The sequence below is a fragment of the Pelmatolapia mariae genome, linkage group LG4, assembly GCF_036321145.2.
Source record: "Pelmatolapia mariae isolate MD_Pm_ZW linkage group LG4, Pm_UMD_F_2, whole genome shotgun sequence".
Classification (NCBI taxonomy): Eukaryota; Metazoa; Chordata; class Actinopteri; order Cichliformes; family Cichlidae; genus Pelmatolapia; species Pelmatolapia mariae.
In genome coordinates, this window is record NC_086230.1 from 8,076,766 (window position 1) to 8,090,400 (window position 13,635).

Sequence of the window (13,635 nt, forward strand, 5' to 3'; positions counted from 1 at the left end):
AAATGTTAATGAATCTGTACTTGTCAGTGCCAGTTTAGATATCAGCGAGTTAGTGATGATGAAAAATTAATATGCTGTTTAAAAAAAATAAAACAAAACAAAACAAAAAAACACTACATTCTTAGCTGGATTGTAAAGCTTGTACAACACTAGATGGCACACCTCTACAACTTATAAATCATGGAAGCTTTTGAATGATGGGGAGCTGAGAGGAGAAAAAGCATGCACCACTTTCTGTAATCCAAAGCCAGTCTGAAAGCCAGACAGCTGAAAGTAGCGAACAGTTTGAAATTTAGCTCAAATGGGATTTAAATGTTCTCAGGTTATTTCGCCCCAACAATCTCCAGCACGTAATGTTGCCAGATTTGCCCCTCAGATCGAACAGTTCGACTGAACCTGAAGGTCACTTCCTCTTTCATGCTGTTTTTGAATGCATTAATGGTTAATGGCAAGAGTACATACAATAGCTAACTTAACTTATTAAAGGCACGCCCATCTTTGATGGTTAGGCTCTTCATGTGATGAAGAGGTGATGGCTGTGCTATCCACCTGCAAAACTATTTATTAAAATAACAGTCTTGGTGCTTATACAAACTGTGCTGTGTGTGTAGACTGTTTCGTTGGGACAGCAGTCCTAGTTTGCAGCAGTCGTTTTGACATAAAAATAGTAGGGTAGCAGGCCTAGCCAACAGGTCTGTCCAAACTGACGTCAGTGAGGTTATCTAGAGCATAGTCTCACTTTTCCATCACATGTATGATTTTATTTAAACTGGGATTAAAAAATCTTTAAAAGTTTAAAATTTAAGCAAGAAATGTAACTTGCTTATACAAGCAGACACCCTGTGCACATATCATGAACCCTGTGATAGGCAGTGGGACCTCTAGCTTTACAAATAACGTTACATTCAAGACATTCGGTGGGTTAAACAGTATGTTGCAGAATCTTTAAAAATTCTGCATATTTGTCATGACTCACATAAGGATATATCTGCAAGCGCATGGGTCTGCTTTGCTGTTGCTTTTCATAGCCAGTGGTGAACAAAAAATAAATAATACTTCATTATAGGTCCTGCTTATGAAAAATATCCCCCTGTGTGTGTGTGTGTGTGTGTGGTAAACTACTATCTGTGTTTTATTCTTTCAGTATAGCTAATAAATATATGAAGTAAAAAGGAAAACACTATCTGGACTGTACAGCAGGAGTGTCATCAAATGGAAAATATTTAAGTTTAGGTGCTCGAATGTGTAACTAATTGTTTGGGCATCATTCCAACACTGGTGGCGTATAGCCAGGTAGAAGTGCAACAGTAAAGTTCCCAAAAGTCGAAATATTACAGGACTATTTTTTGCAGTGCAAAAACAACTGGTGACCAAGTACCAAACTTCAATCTGGATACCACCACACCTGCACGTACTCCTTTATAAAAACCAGTGCACCGTGTCTCTCAGAACCTTAAAAAAAAAAAAAAAAAAAAAAAAAGACTTTCTCAGTAAACAAACTCTGAAATGCTCCACAACAAGCCATGTAAATGAGCCCTGCAAAAATGGCACAATGGGTAATTTAGCAGACTTAACATCACTATTTGTTAGCGCAGGTGCTCGCGGTGAAAAAAAAAAAGCAATGTCCGCACAAAAGCTGCGCATCGCGATCAGTCTGTGGACCCGGAGCTTGCGTGTCATCCAAAGGAGTGGTATCCTGGAGCCTGCAGAGCTCTTAATGTGGACGTGTTCCAACTGGGTCGAAGTTCAATAGCACCAACTTGTTTCCCCTCCAGGAACTTTGCATATTTTGCTTCATTATGTTCAAACTGGACTGGTTACATGGGTAAAAAAAAAAAAAAAAATTCTATATTACGATGCAAGTATAAAAAGCTTTAGGAAAAAAAACTATAAATAGCAAAAGATCAAAGATCAAAAAGTCTCCGCTTCAGAGTGTGGTTATTTTTAGCTGTAACAATAACATTATAAACTAGAGCGACTGAACTTGGCCACCACATTTTTTTTTTTTGTGACGGAAGGTCAGTGTAAACACATTTTTTCTCTTTTACTCACGGAAAGCCAAACAATAAGCTGAAGAGTCAAAAACTTGTTTATAAAAGACGGGAAATGAAGCAGACGATGACGTCAATCGATCTGAAAAAGGTCTGATTGTCGCAAGGACAGTCGCGGCTGGCTGTCTAAAGTAAAAGCAAAAAAAAAGAAAAGAAAGGGGGGTGGGGGTTGGAGGTGAGGGAGAGGGAGGTGGGAGGGAGGGTGCTGCTGTCCATGGTTTTTCCCCTTAGTCAGAGTACTGGTTGTAGCCATCAAACTCCACCTCGCTCCCGTTGTTGCAGTTGGCCTCAGTGGGGTTGATGCAGTACTTGTTGTCGTAGACTTGGCGGGGCAGGCCGTAAGTGGTCATGCCCTGTTGAGAGGCCCCTTTGTTGGTGCCCATCTGCAGAGAGATGGTGGTGGTGTCACAGTCCTCCAGCTTCAGGTTCTTGTCAAAAATATGCCTCCTGGTTCCTGGAGCCGTCATGCCGGACTGTAGCAGAGAAAAGCAAGATGGAGGGCGCAGCAATGTAAATACAATATACAGTTGCATTCACGACAGAGATGTGTTAACAAATCCAAAGAATCCACCAAAACTAATGAAGTGATCTGAGCAACCAATTTCTCTATATCTCAGCCTGACGTGTCTTAGTCCTCCAAATGCTATTAAAAAAAACAGTCAACAAGCATGAGGATGTGACTCACTAAGTGTCCTTATAATAACATAGTCCAGTCAGAACCACATTAGTCAAAGAAAGAACAGTCATCAAATCTGTGATATGACTGTTTGGAGCTCCATGTAAATGCACAAAAAGGCAAATGAGGGAGGGCAGTACTGGCAGCAGATGTGCAATCACTTAGATCGGACACAGTATGAAATGTAGGAGCTGAGGATGGAGGTGGGTTGCAAAGTGGCTTGCAGGAGTGCAGCAACTATGGTTAGACTAAACCCTGTCAGATCAACTCAAGTTGCAGTTCCACCTAACATGTTCCTAGTGTGTCTTTTTAATAAGTGTATATATTTTGTGTAATAACATTTTATCTCTTTGATGCAACAATAAAAGGGATTTTGTTCATTTCAAGATACATTTTAAAAACGGTAATACATACTAACCATGCTAGAGCTATATCACCAAGAAACTGTGTAGTGAACAAGTGTTACTTTAGTCTAAAATGATACATCTCTTCTCACCTGGCTGGCTCCCTTGTTGGTGCCCATCTGTAGGCTGATAGTAGATTGGTCAGGGGTGTCCATGCCTATTTTGGCATCATACAAATGGCGTCGTGTCCCGTAAGAGGTCATGCCCTTTTGACTGGCAAACTGGTTAGTGCCCATCTAAATACAGAAGGAAAACGACAGGATTTACATGACATGCAATGTAGTTGCCACGGTTATTCTTTGGAGTGTCTCCAAAAACATCACACTTTAGGATCACATATGAGGTGTGGTTATCGAATTCATTCATGCATTGTTCCTTGTTTGTTGTTAAAAAGTTGAGAAGACTGTTTGGGGAATATTCATTCAGCAAGAATCCAGCAGGGGGCACAATAACAACACACTGAGAACAGGCTTGGCCAGCAGAACAACGCTGCACCATGACAGCTTGGCCATAACACAGTACATTACATGTTTAGCCCTTTTGCCACTCTGACCTGCAGGCCTATGATGTTACGTCCCTCCCTGAGCTTCTCGGGAGCGAAGCGCCGCTGCTGTTTCTCTGCGTACTTCACCCCTATATCGTACTTCGAGTGGAAACCTTTGGACTTGGCCTGAGAGACAGAAGTGGTGGGGACAGAAAGGAAAAATGGTGGTAATAAGAATGCACTCTTCATACCCACATTGCTTTTATTAGATCCATGCTGTTGCCATGGAAATCTAAGCAAAAAAAAAAAAAAAAAAAGTATCAAGATCAAATAATAATGTGCAACCAGTGGTGATTTCAGCGAGATGCCGACGTATGTGAATGTGTGTGCACCGCCGCCCTCACCATTCCAGCCAGAGCGATGAGTGTGCACTGGACCTGAGTGTGGTTGACATTCTCAAACAGATCGTTGGCCTCAAAGATGTCGTGTGGCTTCAGGCCGTACTCCGTGATGGCACGGACGAAATTCCCTATGTTTTCCAACTGAGAGAAAGAGCAAGAATACAGACTGGAATAAGATCTTTTGGGCATTTATACATGCCTGGATATATTGGCAGAACAATGGTACTGGCCAGTCTGGCCCTGCTGACAGCTGTCAGCCTATTTGCTATCGGCAAATAGTGACATTCAGCAAAAGGCAGAATGTCCAAAAATAATGTAATAAAAGATCTGAAAGGTCCTTCAAATTTTTTTTTAAACTAGATTTCTTTGTTTCCCTGGTACAAAAGATGGGATCAATACAAACAAACAAAATAAACAATTAAAATATCTATCAGCATATCAACCAAATTATTATTATTTTAAACTCTTATGTTACCGGCCCAGAATTTCATAAGCAATGCATGCCTTTTACAAACTGTCTGAGTAGATCCTGTGTTTTTCTTCCTACAATAAAACCTTGCATAGCAACAGAAAAAAATCTGTGACGGTTGCCATCTTGTAACACAAGAAGCTCTGCAGTTTCGGAAATGATCTTATTCGCCTTTTTTTGTGATCTCATGTCGGAACTGAGGCTACAGCTCGTGGGCAGTCAGCTTACCTTGGCACCAGGGCCAAGTATTAAGATTCAAGCTCAATAACTTTCGCTAAATATTGACTCTCTCGATTTGCGCCCATGCCCTTGGAGAGTGCGACTGTGTGACGGTCTGTGTGCATGTGCGGCAGTGTCAATATCACACCGAGAACTTTCTGAAAGGCGTTTTAATCAACGCTTAAGAGCTCTGTTTGCTTTTTCCTGGTCCAATACTAGGCTAATAAAAGCTGTGCTAAGATGAGCCTCATTTGATATGGAAGCTACTTTATGGAAGGTAAATAAAAGTCTTTGTTGTCAGTGCCAGTGCGGGAGACAAACCAAGTTCCACTCGGTGTGGAAAACAGCCCTGAGTTTTGAGAGCTGGAGAATTACCTGGTGCCAGTTTTGACTGGAGTGGTTGATCTTTTTCACAGAGCCCGGCTGGAGAGCATTTATGAGCCTACAAAAAGACAGAGAGAGATTCGAAGAAAGTTCCTTCTTTAAAAACCCCCAAAAAAACCCAAAACAAGGTGGTGTCCATCCACTCACTCGCACAACAGTACTCCATCTTTCAGGCTATCCATGAAGCTGTCCCCAATCCTTTTGCCAGTCACATCTTCAATCCACAGTCTCAGCTCCTCTTCCTTATGTGGGTCATATTTTCCTGCAAGCTGAGAAGCAGAACAGAGCAGAGATAATCGGTCAAACATGATATGAATTTAGATTTTTTCTGGTTTTGTTGATTCAAAACAGTAAGACATTAAAAAATTAAATAAATAAAAATAAGACAGCTTTCCCTTTTATGGGCCCTGTAGAAGAACAAAGAGGCATTAATGTGTGTCTACAGTGAAATAATATCCAGTGGATCATATATACATTAAACATTTATATTGTATTTAGTGCGTATTAGACTGCCTGCTCTGACCAGAACAATGTAACTGTGTACAAGCTGTAAATATTTATCTAAGACAATGTTCTCCAGGCACGCTGAGATGGTGCAAGGACATGGGTATTAGAAGCCTCCGTTTAGTCTTGGGACCTAGTTAAAACAAGGTCCAGTTTCAATCTCACCCAGGAGCAAAACTGTAAAACATCCAAACAAAATACAAAAAAAAAAAAAAAAAGCAGAGCAAAATAAAGAAAGGCCACTTTGCAAGTGATACCATTTCAAATTATGCAGTGCTAGAAGGGCTTAATTATATTTCCTCATTCAGGGGGTCACGTTGGGGGTTACTGCACAGGGTCTGCTTTGCAGCATCGTTTTATTTTTTTCCCCCATCAGGTTTCTACTTCATCTGCTGGGCAACTTCTCTCCTCAAGAGACTGCCAACTGATGCATAGTGTTCAGAAAAATGTTATACAACTCACAACAAATTTTTACTTTTTGTAAACTGATTCAACTTAAGATTATCGTAGACTAAATCTAATGATATTTAGTCAACCAAAACTAAAAGAATTTAGAAGCCTAAATTATGACTCAAAGAATTTAACAGTTTAGTCAAAAGACTGACTAAAACTAAATCAAAACTGACACTGGTCGAGTCCTCCATTAACACAAAGAAGCCTTGATGTGTACAAATCTATGGGAAAACGGTGGCTGGGTTTCCTTGACTTATGACCTCCATAAACACTTTTTCAATGAGATTATGGTTCCAATTGCTTGTTTCCAAGTCTTATGGAACATATAGTGAAGTCCAAATATTGTCAGAAAGAGTGATAAAGCAGGTCACACTTAAAGGCAGACCTGCTTTGTGACTGACAAGTTGCTGTGATGTGTGTTGTGTGTTTGAGAAGCTAAAAGTTACTGCACAATCAGAACCAAAATACTCAGACTTTAAGATGAGACTTCAACCAGTGCTGACGTCACACCGGCACAAGTTTGTCTTTTATGTACACTCAACTCTAGATGATCTTATATTACATTTTACTTGATATTTTCTAGTCTTTAAATTTGAGAAATCTTCAGTAAACTGCGTGTGCCACTCAATTATTCATATATTTGTGTCTCCATGTAGACGTGTGGAGAGACAGAAATATGTGTAAAAATCTCAAGTCACCTCTCATGTCTTTATATTTTTCTGGGAAAAATGGGTGCTGCAATTTATTGAAGCATGCAAACATAAAGGAAAATGCTGTATATATGGTAACGTTTGTACAATTCTAACAAGCTTGAAAGTCAACTTTTGGTATGACCACCATTCTTCAATATAGCCTGATCTCTCTTAGGCAGCTTTCTATAATTTCTTTAAGTAGGCTTCAGGAATAGTTCTCTAGGCTTCTTGAAGGACATTTAAAGCTCTTTTTTGATGTTAGCTGCCTTTTGTTCCATTCCCTGTCAAATTGATCCCACATTGCTTCAATAATGTTGACATCCCGGCTCTTGGGAGGCGAGTGCATAAGTGATAAAGTTCTATTGTGTGTGTATGCTTTTACTGCATTCACAGTGTCTTTGGGAGCATTGTCATGCTGAAAAATGAAGCTGTTGCCAATCAGATACTTGCCCTATGGTACCGAAAGGATCAAACTTGACAGTATTTTTTCAGTATTCATAATTCCATCATTTTTGACAAGATCACACCACTAGCTGAAATGTGGCCCTAACCTCCACCATGTTTTGCAGATGGCTAAACCTGCCCACTGTTATACCCCTCTCCTGACCTTCTCCATACATATTGAGATGATCTGAACCAAAAGTTTCAAATGCAGATTTATCGCTTCATCAGACTGGCTTCCACTGATTTTCTTGTATAATGTGACATAGCCCAGCCTTTTCTTCCTGTTTCGGTTCTTTAAGAATGGCTACTTCTCAGCCATCCTTCCACTGACACCTTTTCTGATGAGATGGATCAAAAGGTACCAGATACATCTCTCAGGTTCTGAGTAAGATCTTTGCTGGATTTCTTCCCCAGTTTCTTGATGTTCCTAATGACTTTTAGATAAAGTTTATCTGCTGAAGATAGGTTTGGGGTTTTTTTTTGTTTGTTTTCTTTTTAAGACCCAACACTTTCTTTTGTTTACTTGTCCCTCCTTTTAAGGATACACAGGCTGAGCTTGCTACATTTTCAGCTAATAGCTTTTTGGGAATCACCTTGTTGGTGCAGAAATACAATTTTATTCCCCTCAAACTTTTATATTTGGCAAATTTTATTTTATTATTCATCAAAAGAAACATGAACAAATTATATGTTTCTTTGACAGGCTGCTAGTAACAAAACACCAAAAGATACAATTTAAAATTGGTTCTTTTGGAAGTTGTCTGTTATGTGTCGACACAAGACTTTTTTTTTAATGCTTGATGATTCAGAGGTCAGCGTTATGTGACTTAACAAACAAACAAAAACATTCCTCTGAAAATAGTCAGGTACAAGAACGGGACTGAAAATAAGTATAAAAAAAACAAAAACAAAGAAAAACTCTGAAGAACTTAAAAACTATTCCTCAGGACCTCTTTTTAAAAAAATGGCAACAAAGTCAGCCTCCTGGGAGGTAAAATATAAAGAAATGATGAGTTTTGCGCATTACTGTATGAGATGGATTATTTAAGTGCACTAATTGAAAACTGGCCTCTCCGTTTTATCTCAAGGTGGAGTGCCTTCCTAAAGACTTATCAGGAAACTATGTATAATTTACACATATGTGTAATAAAGTGTTATACTTTCAACTATCAGTAAGAATAATAAGGATACTGTATGTGAGAAATTGGTATGAGAATAGTAGACTCTGTAATCTAAAATACAACATTCAAATCCTTAAATACGTGAATGGCAGCTTCTTTCATGCCTCAGTTTCTCACAGAGGATGGCGCTCCATATCTGAAAGTCTTACTATATACTGAAAAATACTCTAAGCTGAGGTGCATAAAGAGAACAGGAAGAAAAATTAAATGTGGACATTTCTGCATGCAGAAACACACGGGCCTCTCCCTCTCTCTCTCCATGCATTTCCTTATTGGCACAAACACACTGCCCTAATACTTTGAATTCTGGCATGGGGGTTTAAGGTTGCCTGCCCCCCCCCCCCTTCACTGCACACACACACACACACACACACACACACACACACACACACACACACACACACACACACACACACGTTCTCAGCCCCTATCCCTGAATGTTCTGCAGATAAGTCTTCACAGTCTGGGATCAGCAGCCAACACAAACAAGTATTTCAAAGCAGCAGGGGATAGCGTGGACTCCAGTCCATCACACCAAACTTGGGAGAAACAGCTTTTCCTAAACACTCCTCCCTCTCCCTGTCTCGCTCTGTGTATTCGATTGGCTGCGCTCATATTTCTCCTTCACAATCTCTCTCCTTCTTCTTCTCTCCCTTTGGGTTTTCCAGAATCTGCCCTTTTACAGTGAGTTGACTATTCAGGCACCCAATATCCGATAAAGGCACACCAAGTCAACAGGTCCCCATTCCAGTCGGGGGGAGTTTGATTTAATTGTGTTGTGTCTTTTGATTGCCGAACACCACTGCCACAATAAAAGCTATTTTAGGCATGAAACACACAGAGAGAAAAGGCAAACAGAACAAAATATGATCTGACTGTATACTGACGGATGTTATCGAGAGCATGTAACACTTGTAATTCCACCATGAGTGGTAATTACAATAAATAAATAAAAAGAATCAGTAACTGTAAGATCGTAGCAAAAGCTATCAGAACATTATGCTAGCTGTCTTAGCTTAGCCAGCATTAGCTAAAAGTAGCCCCACGTGTGGCTGATCATACCAGACCAAGTAAGGCTGTGGCAGTAAATCTTCTGACTGCACTGAACTCCAGTTTGGTGCATTTCATTTCTTATGAATAGAACTTTGTATTTGATCTGGTGGTGGGCTCTTTTTAAAGGGTTAAATAGTGGCACGTGAAACTAAAAAACCAGTACAACCAGTACAAGATAGTCAGCAAAGTGTGTCAGGATGTCACGTGAAAAGTCAAATGAATTACTCTGAAGAAAACTCTTAGTAATAAATCATCATCCCTGAGGGGACACCCAGTATCAATATATAAAGTCAGTGCTGCAGATAACTGAGGTGGAGCCCATGTTTGTCTGCTTTATATACAGTTAGGCAAAAACTACAGTATATTGATTCTAAAACCATGGGTCAGCCCTTTCCTGAAGATTTGAAATAAAGGATTAACAAGACATTGTAGGATGATTAATAAATGAGAAGAAAGAAAGCAATAACCCTCTAATTCCTTTATAGTTATATTAATTTAGATTTTTGAACAGTAAACTTAAAAGGGAAAATAAGAAAAAGCCCCCAGTAACCCCAACATTTTCACAGGGATCAATAAGACCAAGAGGTTTAGCAATTGCTGGCTTCATCTCCATTGATGTATTGCATGTTTGAGATTTATCACTTCGTTTTATGAGTGAATTGTCTGCTAATTTTGTGTTTTCTTCAGATGTTTTGTACTTCAAATAAATATATATTCAATAATCTTAGAGCTTACAGCCAATTTTATTTAAGGAGTCATACTGTGCAGCTACAGCCTGGATTTATTAAGAAAACACATTTAATGGGATTTTGAAATATTAACCTTGCACTCAAAGATCAAACTGATAGCCTGCCTTAAAGCACAACTTGTCCAAAAAAAAAAAAAAAAAAAAAATGTGGACTGCCCTGCACTGTATAGTGGTGAGTTCAAAAACAAGTGTAACAATAGGAAAGAGTAACAAAGTGCCAGTAAGCTGAAGCAGCCATGCCACACACGTCACCTACACAGCAGTTTGCAGGAGGAAAAACTGCCAGCGTTTGTCACCATAAGCTAACGGTCAGTTCGAACCAAGTAGGGCTGCTGCAGCTAAACTCTGGGTGTACTGACCTGAGCAGTGGACTGTGACAGAGAAAATTAAACAGGCTCACAAGAATGGCTCCAAAGCTTTGCTACACTATCACAGACCATTTGCTGTAACCGCTGGTGTAAATACGCGAGTTGAGCTGTTAGTGCCTGATATGTGGATTTCCGCCCCTCCCTCATTTATTTGTTTGCATCGAGTCTCCTTGGATTCACTGTGTGAACTACTGGCATGGCCTTGTCTTTGCTATCTATCGCCTATCTGTCTCCTGTCCACCTGTGTTTTATCAGGACAGTGTTTTGTCATTCTTGACTTGGATGTAAACTGTTTAGAGTGAGCACACTTTCTCAGGTTCCAAGTCAGAGCCCAGTCACTCCATAAAAGGCCATTAGATGATGATAATGTACCTGTCAGTCTTTCTGCTGCATCTCTGCCCCTCTCTGATGTCACGCTGCTGGAACGCAGCATCCCGCCATTACTCTCATTTAAGCCCTTAGGCTTAAATGAAAATTTTATATCCCCCCTCCCCCCAACACACACACACACGACCCTACTTCTCAATTTCCACTCACCGTGTGTACGTGATCGGCTTGGAAATGGCACAGTGGTGTCGGTAAAATAGCAGCCTGACTGCTGAAAGGAATGCTGGCTTCATAGAGTGTGCTGCACCTCTGCATGAGACTAAAGCACAGCTGAGAGATGGCACCATTCAGGGAAGAGGCCAGGGCAATGATGATTATAATGATGATGATCTGGGTATTGGAACAGTCACAGGCTGACCTTTCTCATTCTGGCTGTTAGCAGCTGTGACTCATCCAAACATACAGAGTCACTGCTGTCACCGCACAGGCAGAAAATCCCAGTAATTTTATTCACACTCACTAAGTGAACACGGCCTAGCTTCCCCACAACGGTGACAACACAAAAATGCTTGAAAAACAGGATTGTGCATGTTTATCCTTTCCCAGGTACAAACTGATTTAAAGGTGGAATGTGAGTCAACACTTGTCAGGTGATCCGGCCAGTTTTTAAAAAATCCAGTAATATAATGTGCAATGGCACAACACAGATAAGTTCCACCCTGCCAAAATAGTGAGAAATTAATTTTTCAAAGTGACCTAATCAATACAATCTTTCAAAGCTTACTGAATGTAATACTTCCTGTTAAACTTGTGTCATATGTAATTACGTATATGGACTTGCTTTCCAGTTTGCTCTCTCACATGCACATCCATTTAAGTCTAGGAAAAGGTTCATAAAAGGTGGAGGATGTGAATTTTAATGTAGTATAATTAGTGAGGGGTGCACACTCACTAATGATACACTAAGTTTTTAATGTTGGCGTGTGTTTAGTTTGCATTTATATCTAATTTCTTTGTTCAATCCCCTTTGTCACTGCACAGTGCACCTTCAAGCTCAGCCTTTGTAAGATCACACCTTCTTCCATGTTTCAGTCACTTTTTGATTTCTCTGGGGGGAGATCAGCCAAACAACAATAACAGAGCACGTCCTCCACCATGTGCTTCACTCCCGCACACTATAAAGCCCTGACCCTGCATAATTGCAAGAATCATTTGGCCACTAAAGCCTGTTTTCTGCTCCAAAACAATCACCTCCTTCACTGTGTGATCTCTTACCAAAAGGCAGAAGTGTGTCACCGCAGCGGTTTTCCCAAGCACACAACCTGAAATTAAACTGGAATGAGATCACATCACCGATGATATCTTTTTTTTTTTCACCCTCTCGGTGTAACGTTAAGATACATGTAGGAGTTCCTTTCCAACTGTTTGATGCAGAGCCACAGGCCAACAGCAAGTGTATTTATCTCTACGTCTTTTGCTGCGAGGAGTTTCAACATGCTGGACTATAAAAGCAGCCACCACAAACCCTCTCTTCTGTTTCTTTGTATCACAGTTAGTTTCGTTGGAAAAACTGCCTATTTACAGCAAGCATAGAGAGCTTGTTGTTTACTTTGCTATTATACTGGGTAGATCAACCTGTTACTGACCCTTTGTGGACCTCTGACCCCCACCAGAGGAGCCCATGCTTCACCTACAGCGTCCAAACACACTCTGGATAACTAATATTAAAAAAAAAGAAGAAAGAAAACATACCTTACTCTTGACCTCGGCGGAGAGTCCGAAGGCTGGGCCGCTCCTGAAATGTGTTGTCATTCTGTCGGGTTTTTTTTTCTTTTCTTTTTTTGGCTATTTACAGTGGAGCTAGGGGAGAGCTTTAAAAATGGAGAAGCAGGTTAGAGCTCTCTGTCCGAACAAGGCAGGGAAAGCACGCAGAGAAAGTCCCCAACAAATCCGCGGGTATCTTTTTCCCCCCTTTTCTTTTCTTTTTATTAATAATATTATTATTCGCCCCAGTCGTGCTCGGACCTGCTGGTGGAGGCTTTTGGACAACTTTCCAACACTTTTCCGAATCTTTTTAAAACTCTTCCCATGTGTGTGCTCTCTGATTGGCCGCGAACTCCGTCCAATCCGGACGCAGCCCCATCACGGAGGGGAGTGATGTCACCGCTCGGGTATTGGATTTAATCAGTGTCACTTTTTCCACCTTCATACCGGTCCGGGATAATTCACACGTGTGTTAATATGCAGTTTGAAGAAGTTATGTCATTGCCATGTTCAGATCAATTTCTGTTTTTACTCAAGGTCTTAAAAGGAAATTCACGTAGCAGTAACATTTAATTCAGTAATATGAATAATTAAATATTAAGGACATCTATAGCCTAGATAACTGCAATAAAATCTTACAGTAACATATTAGAAAAGGAACTCTTAAAACATCTTAAAAATATGCTTAGATATATAAAAATACTAATATATGTCTAAAACTGGTCTACTATGTTAATAGAACTACTAAAACATGTTATTACCAAAATTGATTAATCACCCATCATTGAATTCAGGTGTTCCAATCACTTTCATGGCCACAGATGTATTAAATCAAGCACCTAGGCATGCAGAGTGCTTTTTCAAACATGGGTTGCTCTCAAGAGCTCAGTGAATTCCAGTGTGGAACTGTGATAGGATACCACCTGTGTTATATATCCAGTTGTGAAATTTCTTCTGTATTAAATATTCCATGGACCTCCAAATTTCATGTGGCCATCAGATTAGCTCAAGAA

General features: G+C 40.1%; 1 protein-coding gene across 1 annotated transcript; it reads right to left on the reverse strand.

Annotated features, from left to right (window-relative positions):
- Positions 1-90: 90 nt before the first annotated feature.
- On the reverse strand, positions 91-12,886 carry cnn1b (calponin 1, basic, smooth muscle, b). The gene is made up of 7 exons (XM_063471262.1): positions 12,611-12,886; positions 5,236-5,357; positions 5,080-5,146; positions 4,020-4,157; positions 3,685-3,801; positions 3,224-3,367; positions 91-2,524 (listed from the first exon to the last, which is right to left on the reverse strand). The coding sequence occupies exons 1-7, from the start codon at positions 12,668-12,670 to the stop codon at positions 2,279-2,281; spliced, it is 894 nt and encodes a 297-aa protein (XP_063327332.1). The 5' UTR covers positions 12,671-12,886; the 3' UTR covers positions 91-2,278.
- Between the last annotated feature and the right edge of the window lie 749 nt (positions 12,887-13,635).

Coding starts and splice junctions, on each gene's coding strand:
- cnn1b (XM_063471262.1), bottom strand. CDS start 12,670: ATGACAACACATTTCAGGAGCGGCCCAGCCTTCGGACTCTCCGCCGAG. Junction 5,358..12,610: donor CCGCCGAGGTCAAGAGTAAG/GTATGTTTTCTT, acceptor TCTGCTTCTCAG/CTTGCAGGAAAATATGACCC. Junction 4,158..5,079: donor CCAGTCAAAACTGGCACCAG/GTAATTCTCCAG, acceptor TCTTTCTCTCAG/TTGGAAAACATAGGGAATTT.